We start from the raw sequence: 26,766 nt of genomic DNA, 5'->3' as shown, positions 1-26,766 counted from the left end.
GTCTGTCTCTTATATAGTGCCTTCCACGTCTATATTATATCCAGTAATGTAAGAGCCATTCATAGGTACTTATCTATTACTGTATATAGTCCTTTCAGATCGATCCACCTATGTACTTTATAGTGCCTTTCACATCTGATTATCCATCTAGTTATCTATCTGTATTTCATACAGTGCCTTTCCTATCTATCTATTGTGGAGGAGCAAGTGACAAAGGCAGAATGAGTCTCAGAAAGTTGGGGTGCCAACTGGAAAACAGAGAAATAGGCGCTCAGACATAAAGAAAGCAGGCAATCGCCTCGCAATCGTCCTCTAGCTGCTTTAAACAAAAAGTCGTCAGGCTTTGGGGAGCTCTAATCTGTTGAGCGCGCAGGTCTAAAATGTGATGCCACCTTCTGGGGGAAATCGGCTTTTATTTTGTCTGGACTGGAATGTCCGGGCCTTCTTTGGCTCCATTGCCCTTCTCAGCACTGTGAGGGGGACAAGACCATTAGCAATAGCGCTCCCTCTTGATCCGAGGTGGCACTGCATACTTTGGATGAGCCTGGAGGGTGACCCTCTGGCATGGATGCCTGACACTATCTGTTATATGGTGCCTTTTCTATTTATTTATCTGTTTGTTGGTATTTGAAATTCATAAAGTCTACACTAAATTAAATAAAGTACTGTGTGTTTTATCAGTTTTCGCCTTGACTGTTTGGGTTACTGATTATAGCATATTTATTTATTTATTTTTCTCTATTATATAAAAAAATCCTTATTATATAACCCTAATTATATTAAAAAAATCCTTCAAAGCGACAAGACATTTTGTAAGAGAGATTTTTCAAGTCCTGCGAGACGAGACTTTGGCCTTGAGATTTTTTAAGTCCCGCCCTCCTCTCAACGATATTCAGCCACGCCCTCTCACGGTCCTCTCACCTCTCATTGGTGTGAATGCTTTTGTCAGACACACTCTCTGCGCTCTCAGCTCTTATACATTTTAATGTTTTCCTCACTTTAAGTTCCCAATCAAAGAAGACGTGTTATGTGTAAATCTTATTGAAGAATTTCATCACAAAGGGTTATCAACAGAAAAAATGAGGACACAGGCAATCCTACAACCGAGAAACGATGAAGTCAAACAAATGAATGCGAAAATTGTCGATCAGTTACACAGCAAATTGGTTAAATGCGTGTCAATAGACTCTGCTGAAACAGTTGGTGGTGAAGGTGTGGAAGATGAAAACATCAACTTACAATATCACAAAGAATAACTACAACTGTTAACATCTTCCAGTCTTCCTCCGCACGAATTACTGTAGAAAGAAGGATGTATCCAAAAAAAAGGTAATGCAGTCCATCTTCAGGGGATAACATGAGACACCAAAGGAGATCTTGATGTGCCGTTCGTATTAAAACGTTAACAGTTTCCAGTTAGAATAGCTTTTGTAAAGACAATTAACAAATCTCAGAGCCAAACATTCGAAAAAGTTGTTTTATTTAAGAAAGAAACAAAATTCAATCATGGGCAGTGATACGTTGCATTGATGCATGTATAACAACTCCCATGAAAATAAAATCTGTTTAAATTGTACATCTGCATCCCCATACAACAACAACATTTATTTCTATAGCACATTTTCATACAAACAGTAGCTCAAAGTGCTTTACATAATAAAGAATAGAAAAATTAAAGACACAATAAGAAAATAAAGTAAGTCAACATTAATTAACATCGAATAAGAGTAAAGTCCAATGGCCAGGGGGGACAGAAAAACAAAAAAAAAACTCCAGACGGCTGGAGAAAAAAATAAAATCTGTAGGAATTCCAGACCATGAGACCGCCTGACCAGTCCCCTCTGGGCATTCTACCTAACATAAATGAAACAGTCCTCTTTGGATTTAGGGTTCTCACGGAAGGGCTTGATGATGATGATGGTCACGTAGACTTCTGCCTTTTAATCCATCCATCATTGTTGGAGCATCATGAAGCTTTGAGTAGGTGGAGGTGGCGCAGGCCATCACCACAAAGAAACAGAAAAAGAGAGTAGGAGTCAGTACGGATTTTAGAGCCACCATGAATAGTTATTATGATGAATTGAACATACAGAGTATCAGGATTAAGTTAAAGTGAAGTTATGAGAAGGCCATGTTACAGTAATGTGTTTTCAGCAGTGTTTTAAAGTGCTCTACTGTATCAGCCTGGCGAATTCCTATTGGCAGGCTATTCCAGATTTTAGGTGCATAACAGCAGAAGGGCCTGCCTCACCACTTCTTTTAAGTTTTGCTTTTGGAATTCTAAGGAGACACTCATTTGAGGATCTAAGGTTACGATTTGGAATATAAGGTGTCAGACATTCCGATATATAAGATGGGGCGAGATTATTTAAGGCTTTATAAACCATAAGCAGAATTTTAAAGTCAATTCTGAATGACACAGGTAACCAGTGTAGTGACATCAAAACTGGAGAAATGTGTTGATTTTCTTTTCCTAGTTAGGATTCTAGCAGCTGCATTCTGCACTCATTGCAAACGATTTATATCTTTTTTGGGTAGTCCTGAGAGGAGTGCGTTACAGTAATCTAGTCGACTGAAAACAAACGTGAACTAATTTCTCAGCATCTTTCAGTGATATAAGAGGTCTAACTTTACTTATGTTTCTTAAGTGAAAAAATGCTGTCCTAGTGATCTGATTAATATGCGATTTAAAATTCAGATTACAGTCAACAGTTACCCCTAAGCTTTTTACCTCCATCTTGACTTTTAATCCTAATGTATCCAGTTTATTTCTAATAGCCTCATTGTATCCATTATTGCTAATCACTAAGATTTCAGTTTTCTCTTTATTTAACTTGAGAAAATTACTATTCATCCATTCTGAGATACAAGTCAGACATTGTGTTAGTGAATCAAGAGAGTCGGGGTCATCAGGTGCTATTGATAAGTACAGCTGTGTGTCATCAGCATAGCTGTGGTAGCTCACGTTGTGCCCTGAGATAATCTGACCTAACGGAAGCATGTAGATTGAGAAGAGCAGCGGACCCAGGATAGAGCCTTGTGGAACACCATATTGGATATCATGTGTCTTCGAGTTGTAATTCCCACAACTAACAAAGAATTTTCTCCCTGTCAGGTAGGATTCAAACCAATTTAAGACCCTGCCAGAGAGGCCCACCCATTGACTAAGGCGATTTCTAAGAATGTTGTGATCAATGGTGTCAAATGCAGCACTCAGATCTAAGAGGAGGATGAGAACAGATAAATGGCCTCTGTCTGCATTTATTCGCAAGTCATTTACTACTTTAACGAGTGCAGTTTCTGTGCTGTGATTTGTTCTAAAACCCGACTGAAATTTATCAAGAATAGCAGGTTTATTGAGGTGGTCATTTAACTGCATAATGGCTGCCTTCTCCAGAACTTTACTTAAGAAAGGCAGGTTAGAGATGGGTCTAAAATTTTCAAGAGTCGTTTCAGGAGTCAAGATTATGTTTCTTAAGTAGGGGTTTAACTACAGCAATCTTAAGACAGCCTGGGAAGACCCCAGTATCTAGTGACGAATTTACTATGTCAAGATACACGAGTGGAAGAACCACAAACAGGCTAGCGTGTAGCGCAGGCCTGGGGGTTGGCGAGCGAAGCAAGCAGGGGGCAAAGCTCTCTAGTATTTAGTTATTTTCTTCCAAGTGACTTTGAAACCCAATCTGCATGATGCCAAGAGCCCCTAAGCAAGGCTGCCAGTGCTTTGTAATCTCCGAGTGTCTGTCTGTTTCATTGCAGGTACTACCGGTGTGACCGACGGCTGACTTGGAACACCGGCCTCCTCCACTACAGCGATGAGGTGATTGTCATGAGTGAGCTCACCGGTGTGGAACACAACAAGTCACACATGAGTCGCGTCATTAACAGCGTGGCATACATCGGCAAAGGCACCTACACCGACTGTGCGATTGCAACGGCGGCAGAGCAGCTGACAATGGGGTGAGTGATTTGTCTGTTCTGATGTGTTTTCTTGAAGCCCCCAGAGTTGTGACAGCAATGACCGTACGTCAGGCCACACAAATCTCCTATTCCTGAGCTTCCTGTTTACAAAGCCCCTGCACAGCTGCTGACCCTCATAAATAACCCAGATGGCAGTGAGTTAGCACACCGGGAGAGACCACAAACACAAAACTGTCAGTGTTCTGCCTAATTACACAGAAAGAGGCCTGGCGACTACGGAACTCTCGAAAAGCCAAACGGGAACTGTGAAAACTCCTGACCTAAAGTTTCAGAAACCTGAAAGGAATAATTGTATGGAATTTATTTAAAACTAATTTCTAAAAAAAAAGTCAAAAATTGAAAATACAGTAATCCCTCCTCGATCGCAGAGGTTGCGTTCCAGAACCCCCCGCAATAGATGAAAATCCGCGAAGTAGAAACCATATGTTTGTGTAGTTATTTTTATATATTTTAAGCCCTTATAAACTCTCCCACACTGTTAACATTATTAGAGCCCTCTAGACTTGAAATAACACCCTTTAGTCAAAAGTTTAAACTGAGCTCCATGACAAGACAGAGATGACAGTTCTTTCTCACAATTAAAAGAATGCAAACATATCTTCCTCTTCAAAGGAGCGCCGTCAGGAGCAGAGAATGTCAGAGAGAGAGAGAGAAAAGCAAACAATCAAAAATCAATACGTGCCGTTGGGCTTTTAAGTATGCAAAGCACCGCGATAAAGCAGCCGCAAGAGAAGGGAGCAATGTGAAGGTAGTCTTTCAGCATTTTTTACAGGCACGTCTGTATCTTCTAAGCAAACGGCCCCTCTGCTCACACCCCCTCCGTCAGGCGCAGAGAGAGTGAGAGAGACAGAGAAAAGCAAACAATCAAGCACCGCTCGGGAAGCACATCGCATATCATTCAGGAGTTTTATTTAATATGTAATACATGCTCTGATTGGGTAGCTTCTAAGCCATCCACCAATAGCGTCCCTTGTATGAAATCAACTGGGCAATCAAACTGAGGAAGCATGTACCATAAATTAAAAGACCCATTGTCCGCAGAAATCCCCGAACCAGCGAAAAATCTGTGATATACATTTAGATATGCTTACATTTAAAATCCGCAATAGAGTGAAGCCGCGAAAGTCGAAGCGCGATATAGCGAGGGATTACTGTAATCCAAAATAATTAAAAAATAAATATCATAATAGAGGAGTACCACATGTGGAGATTTTGGACGTGGACATAGACAAGCAGACTCTTCTCTTCTGCATCAATCGCTAATAACACAGTTCTTTACACTTCCTTCTTATCTCTACCGTCTCCAACTCCTCACTCGCAAGCTCCATCCTCTTCCACCTGACTCCGGCTCCCGAATGGAGTGAGGCGGCCTCTTTTATACATCACCCGGATGTGCTCCAGGTGCTTCCTGAGCTTCTTCTGGCAGCACTTCCTGGTGTGGCAGAAGTGCTGCCTTCCAGGGCTCCATAATTGTTCGAGCGCCCCCTGGCGGTGACCACGGGCCCCAACAGGGATGAGCTTCCAAGGTCTGCTCCCGTGGTCCCCACGCCGACCAGGGAGGCTGCCCTCTCGTGGCCTGGGGAAGGTATTGCTCCTCTCCCTGTCCCTCCAGGCGTCCGCCACACAAAATAGAACAAGTCGAAAATGCCAAGATCCATACTACTAGTGATGAGATGAGCAGTCAGGCTTTGTTTTGTATTCAGTTTTGAGAAGTTGATGTTAGAATTCATTTCATGTTTGATTTTGCAATTGTGAAACTCCAAACTCACAAGAAAGATGTTTTTTTTTTGTTTTTGTTTTTAAAGTTGATTTTTTACCCTGAAAAACAAGAACTGCGACTCCTTTAGGCCTTGTTTTCACATGATGTTTACGCAGCCCCCCAGTCAAAACCTGTTTCTTGAAATGGTGAGCTAGCAACCCCAACCACTGTGCCATCGTGCCAGCCTTTCTATTAACACCACATGTCATAATATTGTCCAGCCTGTTTAATCCAGTTCTGAGTCATGGCCATCAGGTGCACCCTGGATAGGACGCCAGCATCATGTCTCAGCCAGGGTGAGGTACTGGTTGGGGTGACAATTCACGTTTTATGCCTCTTTGGTTCATTCCTGATTCTTTTGTTTATGCTGAGTATGTGCACCTTTATTTTTGGATTTATGTATATAAGCTGCCTTTATGTTCCACGTGTTTTATGGGTGGTCCCCCGAGAGGCGGGCCACCTGCCAATCACTCCACGGAAGTGCCCTCCTCCCTCTAAAACCACAGGGTCTCCCACAAATTCTGGCTGTTCATTGTGAATTTTGTGAGTTATTCGGATCTCTTTTGGAATCTGTATTGGGATTTGCTTGCTTTGGATTGCCTTTGTATTTCAGGTAATTCCATTTTGCTTTGTGCTCCATGGAACTTCATTGTGATTGCCGTACCTTTTGTGAAGAATAAATCTTTTATTTCATAAAGATTCGATGCTTGCCCGTATCACTTGTTGGGGTTTGACGTTAACATCCCCCTCTAGTAGGCATTATTGGAAGTGCTTTGGTACTCTTTAGTTTTTGGAATGACTAGTTGGCAACAGCCAGTTCGTCACTGGGCACATTTACTTAGAATTTAGAGTCCCCAGTTAGCCTAACATGCGTTATCATTAGGATGCAACTGGGTCAGTGAATGAGCCAACCTTATTAACCACGGTCAGGTCACATAGCCAATCACCATATTGCAGCATACAGTGGCACTAAATAACCATTGTAAAAAGGAAGAGACTCGACACACGTAAAAAGGTTTGAGGCAGCCACTCGTATAATATTCCTAGCTGCAAAGGTATTGAATTTTTAAGCAACAATGAAGTTGACTGTAGAGAGTCCAAGACAGAACTGTTGAAGGTTGGAAAAGATGGCGGTTTTAAATGGTCAGACAGGAAGTGATGTCTGTTGACCGGAAGTGATGTTTCTCTGACATCGGCCTGGGAGCCGGGACTGGAAGTGATGTTCTTGATTCAGATTCAGGTTTTCTCGTGGCTGGTCTGTAGAGGAGGAGGAGAAGGTTCAATGCACCCCGCCCTCCCCTGGCCTGCCGTGGAATTACCTTTACTTGGTCCACACAATGTCCCCCTATTTGCACGTGCGTGACACCATGTAACAGCCACTACACTACCAAGACTTATTTCTTGCATTACCGAGGTTTCTTGCCCTAATAACAAGCTGTACTCCTTACAAGTTGTCTTATTTTTTTTCCTGACATGACAAAATAATCAGAAAACAGTAAGCAGATATGTAAAATCAAACACACATATATTGTAAAATGAAAAGACAGACAAATATTCAATAATATATATATATATATATATATATATATATATATATATATATATATATATATATATATATATGCCAAACACCACTATCCCAAAAACACCAGTGCCTAATTACTATACAAGAACACGAATATACAAATATTTACACTAACCCGCCCTTATCCCTAAACAATAAACAAAAACACGTAACACAAATACAAACACGGATTAAGTAAACACAGCAGTTGAAAATGTGGTGAAAAATGTGTCCAAAATCAAGTCCGGCGGTACTGAAACTGGCTGTAGTGATATTGAGCTCCTTCCCGACAACAAGACAACCTCACCGTAAAAGTCCTGGCAATGGTTGGTATGAATTCGAACCCCAGGGTTTCCCGGCTCTGGCTGTCGTGATGTAGAATCGGATGTTGGAGTAATGCAATAAACGGCAGTGATGAGTTTGTAAATGGATATGTTATATTGTCTTTGTTTCGCTCCTTGATTTGTCTCCTCTCTCTCTGCTCGCCTTCGCTCCTCTTTTGTAAACCTAGAATGTCCCGGATGGATGGATCTGGTGAGTTAACTGGTGATTTCCGTCTCGGGGCTGCAGTCTCTCTCCATCATCCTTCCGCTCTGCACTAACGGGGACAACAGTTACTGACGCAGACATGACGGACAGTAAACGGGACGATGAAAACAAAACGCATTCAGCACAATCATAGAACATATAGGGTGGTCCAGATCTAATCATGCAATTGTCATTACGCTATAACTTATGAAGTTTATTACATAGCAAATCACCCGAAAAGTCCCAGACCAATGAGCAGTGTGTGAACTGACGACATGAAGAATCGTCTCCGCATAAATCAAAGTCATCCAGACGATCTGGAGCTGCATGATTAGATCTGGACCACCCTGTACTATTATTATGTAGCCCCGCTACAACCATCCTCAGGACCGTAGTCAACATATACGTAAGCAACAGACAAATGCAAAGGAAATTCCTATACTATACTATGATAGAGAAGTAAATAAATAATAGGTTTAAGGTTTAAGGTTTCTTTATTTAGTCAGGTTTACACAAGAAAACCTGAAATTTGCCTTCTCTGTTGCATCTAATAACAGACAGAATAAAATAAAACAGACAAACAGAAACAAGAAAGGTTAAGGTAAAGCAGTTAGATAATACATATTTACACCAAAAAAAAAAGGTTACAGGATATCTATCAAAACCTTAATCGTTATCTCCGATATTTCTTATTGAAAAGTTATATGGCACTAAGAAGAAAGGAGTTTGTGGAGCGATTTGTGTGGGTTTTCAAAGCGACTTTCCTTCCTGATTTACTGAACTTTAGTTTTCTATGTAATGGATGTCCGTCATCAGTTGAGATGATTTCCAGTTTCTTTAACATCGCCTGCCCTCTGACACACACACACGCTAGTCAAATCATCTCCATCAGCCCCAATAACTTTAGCTGAATCTGCTGGAGCTTTTTTGACTTTTGGTTTGTCAGACTATTAAACTGAAAGTGATCACAGACTGGATCATAAAATAATAATACATTTTACTTATATAGCGCCTTTCCCATGCTCAAGGCGCTTACAGAATATAAGAAAGAACATCAGGGTATACAGTATATAGCATTGTGCAAACCAAATAAATAAATAAACAAGATTACGACTGTGAATTCAGAGAAAAAAAGCCTAACAGACAACAGAACTGATGGTCTCACACACACACACTGTCAGAAAGTCCTTTGTCAGGTTGAATTGCGACCTTTAATGGCAGAATATTAGAAACACTTGTAGAACTTGTCCTACATATTTCCGGGTGAAAGTTCAGGCATCGCACGTCTTTTGTTCCTGTTTACTTGCTGCACGTTGTGAGAATAGTTTGTCCTTTTCTCCTATCACTTGAGCCATTAATGCTGTGCGTCCATGCGAAAAACCACAGCAACAGGAATTAAAGTACTTTCAGAGTTCAGATTGTGTACTGAGATTAATCGTTACCTCGATATTGGAAAGGGGAGTTTACAAACAAAGTTGTACCGCCGTGGAGTTAATAGCGGCACCTCCCGTGGCCAGACACCTGATCACGTCTACAGTCATTTAGACTTTATCTCACCCGCATTTCTTACACCAGCCTGTCGTACCGAGACCAGCTCTCATTTTTACACACACAGGTTACATGAGCTTCTTGACATGGAGGTAAACTGAGAGAAGGGTAACAAAGTCAGGTAGAGCTAAAAGCCTTCCTGAACAGATGAGTTTTAAGATGGAGTCAGCTGATCTGACTCATTTCGGTAGGTCATTTCAGAGTCTGGGCACTCGCTGTACAGCTGAAGGCCCTGCTGTCACCCATGGAGTGTAGATTTGTGTGGGGCACAGAATCAGAGGACCTTAATGGGCAGGCAGGCACATCGTGATGCAGAAGGTCACTGATGAAGTTTGGCGCAAGGTTATTTAAGGCTTTGTAGCTTTTTAATAGGATTTTATATTCGATTCTGTAAGACACGGGGAGCCAGTGAACATCAGAACATTAGAACATTAGAACACTCTAGACGAGAACAGGCCATTCAGCCCAACAAAGCTCACCAGTCCTCTCCACTTGTTTCCTCCAAGAAAACATCAAGTCGAGTTTTGAAAGTCCCTAACGTCTTACTGTCCACCACACTACTTGGTCGCTTATTCCAAGTGACTATCGTTCTTTGTGTAAAGAAAAACTTCCTAATGTTGGTGCGAAATTCACCCTTCACAAGTTTCCAACTGTGTCCCCGTGTTCTTGATGAACTCATTTTCTTGATCCACTGTACTAATTCCCTTCATAATTTTGAACACTTCAATCAGGTCTCCTCTTAATCTTCTTTTGCTTAAACTGTAAAGGCTCAGCTCTTTTCATCTTTCCTCATAATTCAACCCCTGTAGACCTGGAATCAGCCTAGTCGCTCTTCTCTGGACCTTTTCTAGTGCTGTTATGTTCTTTCTGTAGCCTGGAGACCAAAACTGCACACAGGACTCCAGATGAGGCCTCACCAGTGTGTTATAAAGCTTGAGCAGAACCTCCTGTGACTTGTACTCCACACATCAAGGCGCTATATAACCTGACATTCTGTTAGCCTTCTTAAGGGCTTCTGAACACTGTTGGGAAGTTGATAGCTTAGAGTCCACTATGACTCCTAAATCCTTCTCATAAGGTGGACTCTCGATTTTCCAACCGCCCATTGTGTATTCAAGCCTAATATTTTTACTTCCTATGTGTAATTCTTTACATTTACTGACATTAAATTTCATCTGCCACAAATCTGCCCAAGCCTGTCTGCTGTCCAAGTCCTTCTGTGATGATATAACGGATTCCAAATTATCTGCTAATCCACCTATCTTGGTATCATCTGCAAACTTAACCAGCTTGTTCCTTATATTCCTATCTAAATCATTTTTATATATTACAAATTGCAACAGCCCTAGCACTGCCCCCTGCTGGTCACCACTCTTAACATCGGCCAGTTCTGATGAGGTTCCTCGCACCATCACCCTCTGCTTCCTGTGTCTGAGCCAATTCTGCACCCATCTAAAAACATCACCCTGAACTGCCACTTCTTTTAACTTGATGCCCACCCTCTCATGTGGCACCTCATCAAATGCTTTCTGAAAGTCCAGATCAATAATCTCATCAGCTCCACTTTGATTGTATGATTTTGTTGCAGCCTCATAGAATTCCAACATGTTAGTAAAACAGTGAAGACGGAGCAGGATGGTGGGATGTGCTCGCTGCTGCTGGTCCGTGTCAGGACTCTTACAGCCGAGTTTTGAATAAGCTGGAGCTGTGATATAAGATTAGAAGGGGCTCCTGCCAGCAGCGAGTTACAATAATCAATGAGGGACGTGATAAAAGCAATACTGCGACAGAAGGACCACATGAGGTCCTTGTCTGCTTTAAATAGTTTGACTTTATGGAGGAGAAATAAGCGCTGGTTGCATTTAGAGAATCATTTTTTTTGTATTTGTATTCCAGTTAAGATTGTCATCTAGGTAAGTTCCTAAGTATTTATCTTCAGTCACTGTTTCTACCTCCTTTCCCAGAACTACAATAGGTGAACATACAGATTTCTGCCTCTTAAAATCAAATATCATTTCTTTGGTCTTTTTTTGCATTCAGAGTGAGAGAGTTTTTATTGCACCAGTTTACCATCCAGTCCACTTGATTTAGATGGTGACTTTCATCCTCCCCAGATATGCGTCCTATGAGCCTGGTGTCATCTGCATACTTGATAAGGGAGCAGCGGTCATTGTTCTGTCTCAAGTCAGTGTGTACAGAGTTAACAGTAATGGTGATAAGACGCCCCCCTTGCAGACTTCCTGTGTTTGAATGAATGACTATTGAAAAAGTGTCCTGAACTCTAACTGTCTGTGAAGAGTTTAAAAGAAAGTTCTGGAACCATAGTATAATAAATGGGTTTACATTCATACTGTTCAAGTTCCCAGTCAGTATATGAGGCTGTATGGTACTGAACGCTGAAGAAAAATCCAAAAATAGTGCTCTGACATATGAGCCAGGCTGATGAAGAAAGGTGTAGATTTGATGTAAGATCACAAGCAGAGCATCTTCCACACTTCTGTTTGCACAATAAGCAAATTGATTGTTGTCTTGAAAAGACTTTGTCACTGTCATTAAAATGTTCAAAGCATTTCATTGGAATAGCTGTAAGTGCCACCGCTCTGTAGTCATTTAAACAGCTTGGCCTACAGACCTAAGATACAGGCGTAATGATTGATTGCTTTTTACAGATTACGTACAACAGCACAGGTCTGAGACCAGTTAAAAAGCAAACGAAAAACTGGAGAGAGCTGCTTAGAGTGAGACTTTAAGAGCCGACCTGATATGCTGTAAATGAATAGATAGTAATAAAAATACACGACAACACCTAATAATAAAGCCAGCAGTATGCATGTAGATAAACTAGTACAAGGAGAAGATCTGAGGGCAGCACAGCGTTCAGAGGCCAGACAGCCAAGGGGGAGAGCCTGTTGCAGATCCTTAATAATAATAATGCATTTTATTTATATAGCGCCTTTCCCATGCCCAAGGCACTTAATAACCCAGTCGTAGAGTACTGTAAAATGAATTGGGAGCAGATCAGCACAGCGAATATAATCACAGAGACAGATCATCCCGAGTTCATAGGTACAAAGAAATGTTCGTAGGTCTCGTCCCGCGATCCACAGACTCAGCTGTTCCCAGTCAAATTACAGTCCATAAAATCTGTAAATATTAAGCCAAATCCATTCTTAATAAATTCCTTCCAGAACTGGTATGGATGCTACAGTACCCTCTGCCAGAAGGAAGTGGGACAAAGAGGTCGTGGAAGGAGTGGAAGTGGGCCTACGCAATGTAGCAGGCTTTGTAGATGCAACCCTTAATAAAGTGGGTAGGGTGGTCCCAATGATCTTTTCTGCTGTAAGGCCTTACAGTCAGAGAGACTGCAGTTCCCAAACCACGCGTTGGTGCAGCAGGTCTGAACACTCTCAGTGGTGTTGGATGTGGTAAGAATGGGAGTAGGTAGACGTGTCACCTTCGGCTGCCAAAGGATGTGGAGATGCTGCTGCACCTTCTTGGCTATGGAGGTGGTGTTAAGTGACCAAGTGAGGTCAACTGCCAGGTGTGCACCAAAAAGCCCAACTCCACCTCAGAGCCCTCGATGTGCACTGGGGGTGTGGACAGTGTGGTCGGCCAGTGGAAGGACAGACTGGAATCAGTCGAAAATTTGGGACGCCAACCGGGCCGTCCCTTTTATTCGTCGCGAGACAAAATAAACAAAATAAAAAAAGCAAAGAAAAAAAACGTGCCAATGCGCTGCTCCTCAGACAGGGATTCCTGCTTCTGTGGAGTTAAATATAATGTCGTGCTCCGCCGTGCAGCTTATTCAGGTGTTTTACTCTGCGCGTCTTTTATGGCCAAACTTCTGGAAGGGTTGAGGTTAAGTGCCCTTACTGGGTGGTTTCTGAGAGACAAGTCAGCGGTAGCCCCCCCTGCCCCCTTGTCTCGGCGGGTTATTACATACCTTTCCCCAACCCTTGGCGGAGTCCTCCAACACCCATGTGTGACAACAGCAGCTTGAGCCTTCCTAAAGTCAACAGTTATCTCTTTGTCTTGTCCATGATAATAGACAGGTTGTTGCACTTGCACCAGTTTGCCAGTTGCCGTTTATTCTGTAAGCTAATTTCTCCCCATTGCTGATGAGACCTTCTATCAGCAAACGTAATGATGATGTTAGAGCTGAACAAGGCTGTATAGTTGTGGGTCACCAGAGTGAACAGGAGTGGGCAGAGTACACAGCCCAGGATGGCACCAGTTCTTTGTGTGATGGCGCTGGAGATGGTGTTTCTGATGCAGACAGCCTGGTATCTTCCTGTCATGAAGTCCAGGATCCAGTTACACAGGGCGTCTCCACGCACCTTACCACTTGCTGTCTCTTTGGAAAGTGGTTAGTCCATCCAGCTGAAAGACCACGTCAGCGATATTATTCTGCGCCCCTTTCCATAAAGATAAAATGGAGAACTCCCTCACCTCTTGTTGTATGGTCTGTTGAAGTCTGAGGTGATCCCAGCTTGTGGTCCGGTGAGCAAACATTTGAAAGCAGGATAGAAGGGAGAGTCAGGCGGGTTAGATTTTTCTCCATCCTGATGTGGACTGCAGCTCGCTTGCCTCATTTCTGTTTCCGTTACGGCAGCAGCAGAAGATCTTTCTTCCGATAATCTATTCACATGAAGCTGTCATCTCACTGATTGATCTTCATGGCACATCACCATTCCACTCTTTCTATTAGCCTGTTTAAACAAATTCTTTGTTGGGGGGCCAGACTCTGTCCCACCAGCATCGGGTGTAAGAGAGGAACCAGTCCTGGATGGGATGCCAGTCCATCATAGGGCTCACTTACTTATAATACAGAGGTGCCCACTAACCTATAATATAGAGCAGGGGTGCCCAGACGTTTTCACCTTGCGAGCCACTTTTAAAATAACCAGGTCAAAATGCAAAATGATCTGCCTATTAATTAAAAATTATATATATTGTAAAAGATGCAACAGTAAGCAGCATAAAGGTTTGGGGTTTTCACAAACAAAAAACTCTGGTCAGATATAAATATAAACAAGTTCATATGCGCGACGCCATACTAGGTGTCGGCGGCCATTTTATAAGGGAGGAGCCGGAAGTGGAGGAATGCTGGGAAGGAGGCGTGAGGGATGATGGGACTGCTGACGTCAGGGAAGATGGCGGAGGAAGGGTGGAAGTGGACGTAGTGCGGGCAAGTTCCTATGGCGGAGCGTCTTTTGTCCTGAAAAACAAAGGAGAAAGGTTAGTACCCCGCCACTCCCTGCTGGCGAACGTCTTTCAATGTGGCTTAAGGTCCATCCGCGGCATCCTACTCGCGCATGCGTGACAATATATATATATATATTGTGACAGATTAAGGGTATGCTCGCACCCTTGCACCCTCAGACACCACGTCAGACACCAGGTAAAAGTCCAATAGTGATATTTATTATAACAATAATGTGCACAAAGCACCCTCCACTCCCAAATACTCCAATAACAATAAATAATAACAAATCCTCCAATCTCCCAGACGCTTAGCCACCCTGCCTCCCAACTCAGCTCGTCTGTCTGGGATCTCCCAGAGTCCTTTATACTCGTTGACCCGGAAGTGTTTGTCCCTCAGTCCGTGTGACTTTCTATCATTTCCGGGTCAGGTAAAAACTTCTCTTTTCTTCATCCTGGAAGCACGTCATTTCTTCTGTCCATGTGAGTGGGACGTACTTCCGGAGTGTAGGGAAAATAGTCCTTGGGCCTCCCTGCAGCGACTCCTGGCGGCCCCCATGGTATCCAGCAGGGCTGTGCATTTAAAGACCACTGTCCATAATTCCCTGCTGGCATTTGGGGCACCCCTACACTGCAAGGAGGGCTCCATGTGGCGGCCTGGAGGTATTGGCCGGGGTACATGGCCGGCCATATCTTACAATATATATATATACTGAGTATTAGAGGCGGGTAGTAACGAGTTACATTTAGTTGAGTAACTTTTTAAAACATTGTACTTCTAAGAGTAATTTTACTGCACCATACTTTTTACTTGAGTACATTTGTGAAGAAGAAACGCTACTCTTACTCCGCTACATTGGGCGACACTCGAATCGTTACTTTTTTTCCATTAGATGAAGTCTGACAGACAATTTTCAATCGGCTCTGTGTAGCGGATGCTGTCAAGTTGCACACACGCCTTCCATTGCGTCTCCAGCTCTGACGCGAGGTTTTGGATGTTCCCCAAATCAAGGCGCTGCAGCTTTGAGGACAGATGTTGCATTTTCCGTTTGAAAGCATTAACTGAGCTAATCATATTGTCCATGGAGTTCTCTTTTTCTTGCAGCTGTAAATTAAGCTCATTCAACATGTTGGTCAGATCGGAAAAAAATGCCTAGTCTAACGGTCATTGATCGTTATTAAGTTGCTTGTACTCGGCATGTTTAATGACAAGGAGAAACTCCTTTTTCTCTGGCCAGGGGTCTTGAAATCTCAGCAGGAATTTCTCCTTAGCCATCTGCCTCATCTCTCCATCTTGGAAGGACTTCTTATGCTTAATAATCGAGTGACTCTACCTGAACGATACTTCAGTGTGTCTGCTTTTGCGTCTGAATTCGGCCGAGTGACAAATGACGGCTCTCTGATTAACTGCAATTTTAGTTCCCTCTTCTTTCTCTTTCTCAGATCGCTTTTCGGAAGGAAGTCAGTTTCGTAGTTTTTATGAACAGTTCCAAAATGCCTTTCTACATTTTCCTTCTTTGGAATAGCAGTGATAGATTGACAGATCAGAGAAACGCACTTCGATTGTGACATTGTGAGAGAAAAAAATCCTCTTCCAACTCCACATCCAGCCCATGAACAACACATTTTTTTTAATCCCTTCTTTAGTCGATATAAATGGGAAGGCTAACTAGATCACTTAGATAGCCGGAGTTTCTCAGTAGCTCGTGCGCTTGATTGTGAGTGCGGGATGACCAGTGCGTTAGAAGAGAAGAGATCTCAGACTTGTCGCCCTGTATGTCAATCAAGTGGCAAATGCCACAGGGAGGATATATGATAGACGAACATTTAAAAAACTGCACTACCTACTATCTACCGGTCGATCGTGATCGATGTATTGGGCTCCCCGATATAGAGGATAGTTAATAAGGTTATTTATATGAGCTCTCCCTTTAACTTGAAATTCATGTCTTTAGAACATCTCTGAAATAGTGAATGAAGCAAAAATTGAACTGGGGTTCTCAGAGCTGTGAGGAAGTATTCCTTACCACCCTGCCACCTTAATTAACATAACCCAGCATTCATGACACACTACATCCAGCTCAGGGTTGCAGGAACTGGAGCCTCTCCAAACAGCATCAAGAGGAATGAGCCAGAGGACACGCTCATTTATAATATGCAGTCACCCATTAACCTAATAGACGTGTTTATGACACCACCTAGACAGTGAATGGACTGCATACTGAATTCTAGTCTGTAAGCCTATGAGACAGCAACCCCTAATTTGTGTGCCACCACATCGACCTTTCTCTTAGCCCAGTAGACTCTTAAGTCTCTTAATGTAATTTGGGACTGCAGGTGCCACAGTCTATCCTGACAGCATTAGGGGCAAGAGAAGAAACAACCCTGGACAGGTGGTGCCAGTCCATTAGAAGGCACACTTGTGATGCCCATTAACCTATAATATAGGGCAGGGGTGGGCAATTTTGGGCCACAGTAGCTGCAGGTTTTTGTTCCAACCCATTTTCTTAATGAGAAGTCAATTATTGCTGATGAAGCACTTATTGCTCAAGTGACATTTTGATGCTTCATTGTAGTGGTCTCGCTTGTTAAGGTTCCCTGCCCTTAATTCCTTATTTCTGTCTTAATCAGCTGCATTTACTGTTTTAATGGCTCCTTATTAGCAGTAAGATGTAAATGACAAAGCAGCCAGCAGTTCTCCATCTCGCTTGTTTCCATTTCCATCTGTGTGTGTTTGTCATGCACTGTTTGATTTAACAAAACACTTAATAGAAAAATGGGACAGACTGAAAATGATCCATTTTAGGCTTCAAATTATTTGGATGAGTTTCTTGGCAAGGAAAAAAAATCTACGATATAAGAACCTTACATGGGACAACGACAGTGTAACAGGCCATAAAATGAAATAAGGTCTGAGATTGGCAAGGATTGGTTACTAATTAAGCAATTGGGTTGGAATAAAATCCTGCAGCCACTGCGGATCTCCAGAACTGACATTGTCCACCCCTGAAATAGGGGATAAATAAGGTCACCTGACACGTCATTACAGAAGGTGTCAAGGAAGGTGGGGATTAACTGACTTCTTAGGATGAGACTACTAGGTGAAAGGACAGGGCTGTATTACTCCCCCAGTGCACTAGGTGGTGGCATCCTTAGACTGGATCACCCACGTGTACACCTGCAGGGTAACCTGGAAACTGTAGTGCTATGGGACAGTCCTGCTGGGTCCCATGGGTGCTGCTGAGAGTGGGTTTCTGTATTCCCAAGAGATTCCATCTGACCCAGAAGTGCTTCCCTTTGCACGTTGGAGGAGGATTGACAGATTTCCCCATGGGACCAAATAAAGATCTGTCTATCTTTTATATGGCACCTTTCATCTATCTATCTATCTATCTATCTATCTATCTATCTATCTATCTATCTATCTATCTATCTATCTATCTATCTATCTATCTATCTATCTATCTCTCTCTCTATTATTTAGTGCCTTTCATATCTATCTATCTATCTATCTATCTATCTATCTATCTATCTATCTATCTATCTATCTATCTATCTATCTATCTATCTATCTATCTATCTATCTATCTATCTATCTATCTATTATATAGTGCCTTTCATATCTATCTATCTCTCTCTATTATTTAGTGCCTTTCATATCTATCTATCTATCTATCTATCTATCTATCTATCTATCTATCTATCTATCTATCATATAGTGCCTTTCAAATCTATCTATCTATCTATCTATCTATCTATCTATCTATCTATCTATCTATCTATCTATCTATCTATCTATCTATCTATCTATCTATCTATCTATCTATCATATAGTGCCTTTCATATCTATCTATCTCTTTCTCTATTATTTAGTGCCTTTCATTATCTATCTATCTATCTATCTATCTATCTATCTATCTATCTATCTATCTATCTATCTATCTATCTATCTATCTATCTATCTATCTATCTATCTCTCTCTATTATTTAGTGCCTTTCATTATCTATCTATCTATCTATCTATCTATCATATAGTGCCTTTCATATCTATCTATCTATCTATCTATCTATCTATCTATCTATCTATCTATCTATCTATCTATCTATCTATCTATCTATCTATTATATAGTGCCTTTCATATCTATCTATCTCTCTCTCTATTATTTAGTGCCTTTCATATCTATCTATCTATCTATCTATCTATCTATCTATCTATCTATCTATCTATCTATCTATCTATCTATCTATCTATTATATAGTGCTTTTCATATCTATCTATCTCTTTCTCTATTATTTAGTGCCTTTCATATCTATCTATCTATCTATCTATCTATCTATCTATCTATCTATCTATCTATTATATAGTGCTTTTCATATCTATCTATCTCTTTCTCTATTATTTAGTGCCTTTCATTATCTATCTATCATATAGTGCCTTTCATATCTATCTATCTATCTATCTGTTGCATAGATCCAGGACTTGACTTGTGTTCAGTTGTATCTGGAGTGTAGGGCTCTGTGATGCCCCTCAGTGACCAGAAAGTCAATAAGGTGACCCATTAACTTAACAAGCCTACCTTTAGGATGTCACTGGAACAGTCAATGGGTCATACATTGAACTTGAGTCCTCTGACCTGCACTAACCTCCACATCAACCTCTCTCTTTACTTACAATCACATATTTTTCTCCAGCCCACCCAATCCATTTCAGGACAGCGGCCAACCGTCCCCCAGCCGAGCCTGGCAACATCGTCAAAATCAGGCAATTAAGAAAACAGCACAGTCTGCAATATATCAAAATAAATGATGGCAGCCTGACAATATTAGCAAAAGTAACAAAATGATGAACGGCCACTCTCGGTTTCACACGGCTTGACATTTACAGCCTTAGCAGTCGGACCCTTTAAACCCCCACAGGCATGGATCTCCTCTAGCTCAATGTATAAACAGCGCATTAAGATTATTTTGGCGGAACAGCTGCTTGGTGATAAACACAATGAATTCTAGGGAAATAAAACTAGGATTGTGGGATATTTGACAGGATGGATTGCCAGAAATGCCAGAAACCTCTAAGACAGAGCTTCTCAGACCAAGGACCGCTTTGTCAAAGTCAAAGAGATGGTGGACCACTTCTGGCCAGTGGTCATTTCTCACCATGAATTCCACATTAGCGTTAGTGTGGGCAAGGAACCACTAGAGGGCAGTGAGAAATCCATCATGGAGATTGGGGCAAATGGCCAGTGGATTCCGCTGAACTATTAAGTGGTAGCAGAGTGCTTCGACTGGCACAAGTAACCTCGTGGTCATAATAGATGTTGTGGTAAAAAATAATGAGCAGAGAAAGGTTTGGGGATGACCACCCTGTATACTGAAAAGTCAGCAAAAGTAAAAGAAACACGGTTAACATAAGTGGAGTTCACAGCAGAACTGACTAACAGGTTTATACTGGCCTTAAATATGGTGGAAAACAGGAAGAGGTGGAGTCAGGGCAGCCAGAACAGGAACTGATGTGGCAGTAAGATGGATTCTGGGTACCTGGATTCTTTTTTGCTGTAATAAACTCTAATTTTATAAGAATTCTTGTTCTGGACTTGGACAAGCCAGAAGTTAACAGTAATCCCCTCTCTTGATGAGCATGTCATATGTTTTTGAAACTATTGAAGTGGGTTTAGCATTTATAGCCAGCTTCACATTTCTGGGGCTGTTAGGTCAAAGACCTGCTAGTACTAGTTGGGGCTGCCTGGGGTAATGTCATGATTCTCAAGAGTTCCCAAAACCCACCAGAAGGGGAAACTCTCAAACCCGGCTAGTACTAAGGGCAAGCTCAGGATCTTTATTTATTTTTCAAAAAATGTTCTGTAGCAGGGCGGCACAGTGGCACAGTGGGTAGCGTTGCTGCCTTGCAGTTAGGAGACCCATGTTTGCTTCCCAGGTCCTCCCTGCGTGGAGTTTGCATGTTCTCCTCGTGTCTGCGTGGGTTTCCTCCCACAGTCCAAAGACATGCAGGATAGGTGCATTGGCGATCCTAAATTGTCCCTAGTGTGTGTGTGTGTGTGTGTGTGTACCCTGTGGTGGGTTGGCTCCCTGCCCCATGTTTGTTTCCTGCCTTTCACCCTGTGTTGGCTGGGATTGGCTCCAGCAGACCCCCATGACCCTGTAGTTAGGATATAGCAGGTTGGATAATGGATGGATATTCTGTAACAACTAGGGGGCTCTGCCCCCTGCTCACTTCGCTCGTCCACCCCCGGGTTTGGTTAACCGGATATACAATTTAAAGAGTTTGTTATTTTCATGGGAATTGTTACACATGCATTATTTTCACTTTTACTTTATAACTTTAGTTAAAACAATATTTGGAATTAACTTTTCATCAATATCGCATTGAATTTTGATTCCGTGTTTGTAGTTTCATCGTGACAATGCAACGTATAACTTCCCGTGAGTGAATATCGTTTGTTTCACTCTAATAAATTAAATGACTTTTTCGATTGTTTGTCCATAGTCTTTCTTCTTCACTTAGTCGTTGACGTGTCATCTATATCATATAAAATTATTGTCCTGATAAAAAATTTATAAGATCTGAGAGCACAAAAAGTGTGTCTGCCAAAAGCATTCACACGACTGAGAGGTTAGATGACGGTGGTCTTGTTTGAAAATAGTTGTAAGGAGGGTGTGACTTGAAAGAATCTCATGTTAAAAGTCTCCATCTCACGGGACTTCATACCACACCAATGTTTTTGAAATCTTTCAATTTTCACTGGCAACACGGATTAGATGATCTACAGGTCTCTTAAACTTAAAGTTTAAATCCAAACATTATATTCAATCTCTTTTCACTGTTCCGTCATTTCACCAAGTAATAATTTCTGTTTGCGTTCATGCGATCTTTCCTATTCTTTTTTTGAGACTTTGGAATTTTCATACTTCCATTATCTCTAACCTGCTCTGCATGTGTACCACGTCAACGTTTTTGAATTCTTTACGACGTTCTACTTTGTCATCTACTCTTTGTTCTATGTTTCCGGCCCCGGGCCTGGTTAAATCTCTTTCTTGCAGGATGTATAAGAGACATGAAACTCCATGGAGCACAAAAGGCAAAAAAGTGATTGCCTGGAAAGGCAAAGGCAGTCCCAGGTGACCAAGTCCAAATCACAAATCCAGAGAATAGTTGAAAATGCATAGTGTGTCAAAAATCCAGTAATGCAGAAGAAACAATCACAAATCCAAGAACTCAGCACTCCCTACTGCTTTAGAATGAACCGTAGGGGACTGTGTGTTGCAGTAATTAGCAAGTGGACCTGCATCTTGAGGGGGCACCCAAAAAACATGAGGCATATAACAAGGACATGAATGTGGGTACATAAGAAGCAAAGAATAGTGCAAAACATAAAAAAAAAACAATATAGAAATAAACAAAGAAAACACAAAGGTTAAACAGGAAATACAAAAAAAACAACAGCATTTGAACCCCACCTAGGCTGACAATCATCAGGTAAGTCCTTATCTGGGTGGGTCAGTGAAGGGGTCGTTTTGTAGGTGTGACAGTCTGGGTTGGCTGCAGCTGCCATACTCCCTTGAACCCGAGACCGTCAATGTCATGTCCGAGATGAGCCGGGCGATGAGGACACATAACAAGCAAGAGGTGGGTGAAAAGTGCACATGTGCGTTTATTTTCAAATTCAAACAAAGGGTTAAAATAAGAAAGTGTGGTGCAAGTTTTCCTCATAATAAAGAAAGCTGAAAATAGTTATTATTAAAAAAGTGGTTCCAAGGTTAAAGGTTACAAATGTCAAATATAACATCACAGACAGGATCCATTCATTAAACCCAAAAGCTTCTGTGCATCGTTTTCACGCCGGGTTCAGATGTCAGGTTTGTTACAATTCTTTATCTTAACAAAGTAATGAATGCACAATCCCAGTACCCTTCTCTTCAGTCTCTTCCTCTCTCTTTCTTCCTCCACTCTTCCCAGCCAATCTTCATTCTTCTTCCACCCGACTCCAGCTTGCCTGGCGACTCAGGAGTACTTCTGGGCCATTGGAAGTACTTCCAGATCATGGTGAAGTCCTCACAACAGCCCCTGGCAGCACCCACGAAACCAAAAACGGCTGCATCGCTGGACTCCAGTTCCCAGCATGCCCTGTGGTTATTCGAATGGGTTCACAAGTCTGGCGACACTGCCATCTAGTGTATCTGGGGAGAAAGTGTTCACAACTCGTAGTCTGCCCCCATCTTTCCATTCTACTGGCCTCCTGGATGAGTAAGGATTCCTGTTCCACCCATGCATGCCATCCGTTACATAGTTGATCGCTCCTGTTCCTCCGGTATGTTCAACGGGAGCGACACACCCCTGGATTGCAGTACCTCTTGCTCCACCGGAGTGCCACTGACCGCTCTGTCTTCCTTCCATCGCATTGTTTCATTTTCCCAATGCTTTCTCCAACCTCCTGATCTAACCTCACGGAAAGGCAATGGGGAATCTGCCCAAGCTAATCGTATCTGCATGTAAACACAGTTATCCAGTTTCACCATTGAACACCCCAGGGACACATGACTACACTACCATGCCACCCATACCCACTGAGCTTCATTTAAAAACAACATACTGGCACAGACCCCAATGAGTCTCATCATAGTATTCTCACACACTTCTCGCTCATGTTGAAGACTCCATCTCACAACAGGCACAAGACGGAGCTGCAGTAAGCAAGGAGCCTGGAGGGTTTATATTGTAAACAAGGAACTGAAAGAGACAAAGAAAAGGCTGATTGGCCAATAAGATGGAGAACCTCTCTTTGGGCTTCACTGGTTAAGACAAGTCTAAGGAGAACTGGCTTCTTCTGTCATGCAGAGCCCTTGAGTTTGAGTCCTGGTGCTGACTGCTGGATCATAAAAACTCAAAGCCAGACTTTTATGTACAAGCTAGACCCCACGGCTCCCAGTGCCACGTCTCAAAATTCGGGCAGCACTCCCCTTGACGAGTCCATCTTACTTCATCGACTGTCTGGCTGTCCTCTCAGTCAAGTCCAATCTCCATTTTCTCACACAGAAGCATTCCCTTCGATGGAAACAAGTACATGGTGGTTGTGACAGACGGGTATCCTATCGATGGCTACAAAGAGCCCTGCGGAGGAGTCAGCCACGCTGTAGCCGAAGCCAAGGGACTGGACATTAAAATATTTGCAGTGGCCATCACTCCAGATCACCTGGTATGGACTTTTTTCCTATTTACTTTAATTTTTTAATTTTTTTTCAAGCATTGTCATGAACCTTGTATTAAAAATGTCATTTTCTTTCAGGGGTGGCATGGTGGCACAGTGGGTAGCACTGCTGCCTCGCAGTAAGGAGACCTGGGTTCACTTCCCGGGTCCTCCCTGTGTGGAGTTTGCATGTTCTCCTCGTGTCTGTGAGGGTTTCCTCCCAAAGACATGCAGGTCAGGTGCATTGGCGATCCTAAATTGTCCTGTGTGTGCCCTGCGGTGTGCTGGCACCCTGCCTGGGGTTTGCTCCCTGTGTTGGCTCGGATTGGCTCCAGGTGACCCTGTAGCTTGGATATATAATTGGATGGATTTTCTTTCAGCACAAAACAATATAAATTTGTCCTTTTCTGTACTTACTCTGACGATTTGTCGGCCTAGCAAAGAGATGACAGGGACAAAAGGGGTATAGGATGGAGATGGCCTAGAGGAGCCCATACTGGTAACCAAAGAGCCTCTCTAAGCAACCACCAGGGGGCAGTGTGTTTGCAGACTTAAAGTGTTCCCTGGAAGTAACAATTCTGTGGTCACTAAAGTGAAAAAGAGACCAAAGGCCAGGAGAGTCCACCAGACTGCTCAGTGGCAGCAAAGTGGTCATCACGGGAGGCGTTATATATTTTTTCCACCAATGGTGTCAGGCCGTTTCAAGTTCAAGTTTGTTGCTATGTCCGAATCTACTCGGCAGATGACGCTGAAATTGGAGCAATGGCAGACATTGAGGAGGCAGCAAAAACAATCCAGAAAAGACCTGGAAATGCTTGAGACCTGGGCAAAGTATGGTGTAGCGGTTAAGTGTTTGGACGTCAAGCCAGGAGATTGTGGGTTCAAATCCTGCTTCTGACACTACGTGATCCTGAGCGAGTCACTTCACCTGCCTGTGCTCCAACTGGAAAAACAAAAGAAATGTCACCAATAGTGTGAGTAAAATGCAAGAACATCGACAACATTTATTTCTATAGCACTTTTTCATACAAAAAGTAGCTCAAAGTGCTTTACATAATGAAGAATAGAAAAATAAAAAGACCAGTAAGAAAATAAAATACTGTAAGTCAACATTAATTAACATAGAATAAGAGTAAGGTTCAATGGCCAGGGTGGACAGAAAAAACTCCAGACGGCTGGAGAAAAAAATAAAATCTGTTGGGATTCCAGACCATGAGACCGCCTGCCCAGTCCCCTCTGGGCATTCTACCTAACATAAGTGAAACAGTCCTCTTTGGATTTAGGGTTCTCACGGAAGGACTTGATGATATCTGATGATAATAGGGACAGCTAGATAATAAAAAAAAAAAAACAATTAAAGTGCACCACAAAGACAACATGAACGTCAGTTATAAACACAAGATGGGGGACACTGAGCTACAGGAAGCAACCTCTGGAAAGGATTTAGCAGTTTATGTTGACATGACGGTTTCATCATCTAAGCAATGCACAGAAGTGAATAAAAAGGCACATAAAATATCAGGTTGGTCCAACAATGGCTGTCCTTTGATTTCCTGCTCGAATGCCTTACTGACCTGTTAGCTGTTGGCTCTGACTGGACCTTGTTGTGGAGAATTGTTCTGTCAAGGCAGTCTCGGAGTCCAGATGGGAATGCAGAAACTAATCGTATTTTAAGAGTATTTAAACAAGGAAGTGCCTGGATTTATATTACATTCTTTATCATTTATGCAAAATACTCTCCACCTTCTAGCTCAGGGGTCCCCAACTCTGGTCCCGGTGGGCCACAGTGGCTGCAGCTTTTCATTCTAACCCTTTTCACTGCTAATTCACTCCTTTTCCCTTCAGTTTAATAGCTCTGTTTTAAAGGATTCAGTCCTCTGAATTGATTCGTTTCTTCATGAAATGGCAGCCAAACAGAAATGAGACGTGAAACGAGCCGAAAGATGACCAGCTAAACTGGAACGTCAAACTCTAGCCAATTTCATGCCAACTAGTTTCTTAATGAGAAGCCGATTCTTGCTGTTAATTAAAGCCGGTATTGAATATCAGGAGTTGTTGCTGCTCTCCTTCTCCCACAGCAGACTGTTGATTTCCTGTAAGACCACCGTCAAGATGTGTTGGTGACCTGAGCTGACCAACATGACCAAGACCGTCACCTTTCTTTATTTTCAGGTGATCTGGTCATGTGCTGACTTGTTTTGTGTCTCATTATTGTTTGGCTGCTCATTAAGGAAAAAGAAACAACACAGAGGTCTGAGTCACGTCAATTAAAACTAATGCAGAACAAGTTAATCAGCCGCAAAAAAGGCTCACTAGTTAAGAAGATGGTTAGAATGAAACCCTGCAGCCACTGCGGCCCACCAGGACCGGAACCTGGACACCCCTCTTCTGGCTCTTCTCACCATTTCCTAATGTCCATCACATGACCAAACTTGGCCATCATTAGTTCATACCTTGTCCAGGTATCTGAAATGTATTCATTGATCAGTTGTCACCATTTAAGCTGAAAAACAGGAGGGCCCACATATGAGATACTGGGCCGCTCAAACGAATGGTTACTTGGTGTATACGCGTCTCTCAAGGGTGACGTTTTAGCAGCTGCGCTTCTGAAACTATGGCCTGCTTAGTTTTCTCACAGTACAAACAATCCTTGACTTTTCATGACCTGTTTAATTTTAAGGAAGCAGGTAAAAACAAGGCCAGGCCACTGCATTTAAAAGCAAGCAGCCTTATGCTGACAGGCATTGGTGGTTTTTCAGTTACTTAAAGAAATAAAAAATGCAGTCATAAGCTTTTAATAATTAACTCTTACATGACCTCCAGCTACCCAATATAACACGTTTTGCTTTAACTTGAATGAGAATGCATTGATCCGTAAATTTAAATTTTCTATAATCTGCAAAGAACTTTTGTGATGATTATCGGCACGAACAACATACAATGTTTTAAATAGATCTCAGACCTAAATATTACTTTTGATCTC

General features: G+C 42.2%; 1 protein-coding gene across 1 annotated transcript in view; it reads left to right on the top strand.

Annotated features, from left to right (window-relative positions):
- LOC120516045 (collagen alpha-1(VI) chain-like) overlaps positions 1–26,766 on the top strand; it is a 137,317-nt gene that overhangs the window by 10,287 nt on the left and 100,264 nt on the right. The window contains exons 4-5 of the mRNA XM_039737480.1: positions 3,760–3,960; positions 23,633–23,792. Of these exons, the coding sequence (XP_039593414.1) occupies positions 3,760–3,960; positions 23,633–23,792 (361 nt within the window). The remainder of the gene's footprint in view (positions 1–3,759; positions 3,961–23,632; positions 23,793–26,766) is intronic.

The sequence above is a fragment of the Polypterus senegalus genome, chromosome 15 (assembly GCF_016835505.1).
Source record: "Polypterus senegalus isolate Bchr_013 chromosome 15, ASM1683550v1, whole genome shotgun sequence".
Classification (NCBI taxonomy): domain Eukaryota; kingdom Metazoa; phylum Chordata; class Cladistia; order Polypteriformes; family Polypteridae; genus Polypterus; species Polypterus senegalus.
The sequence above is the reverse complement of the archived record's forward strand: the minus strand, read 5'-3'. Positions and strand labels throughout refer to the sequence as shown.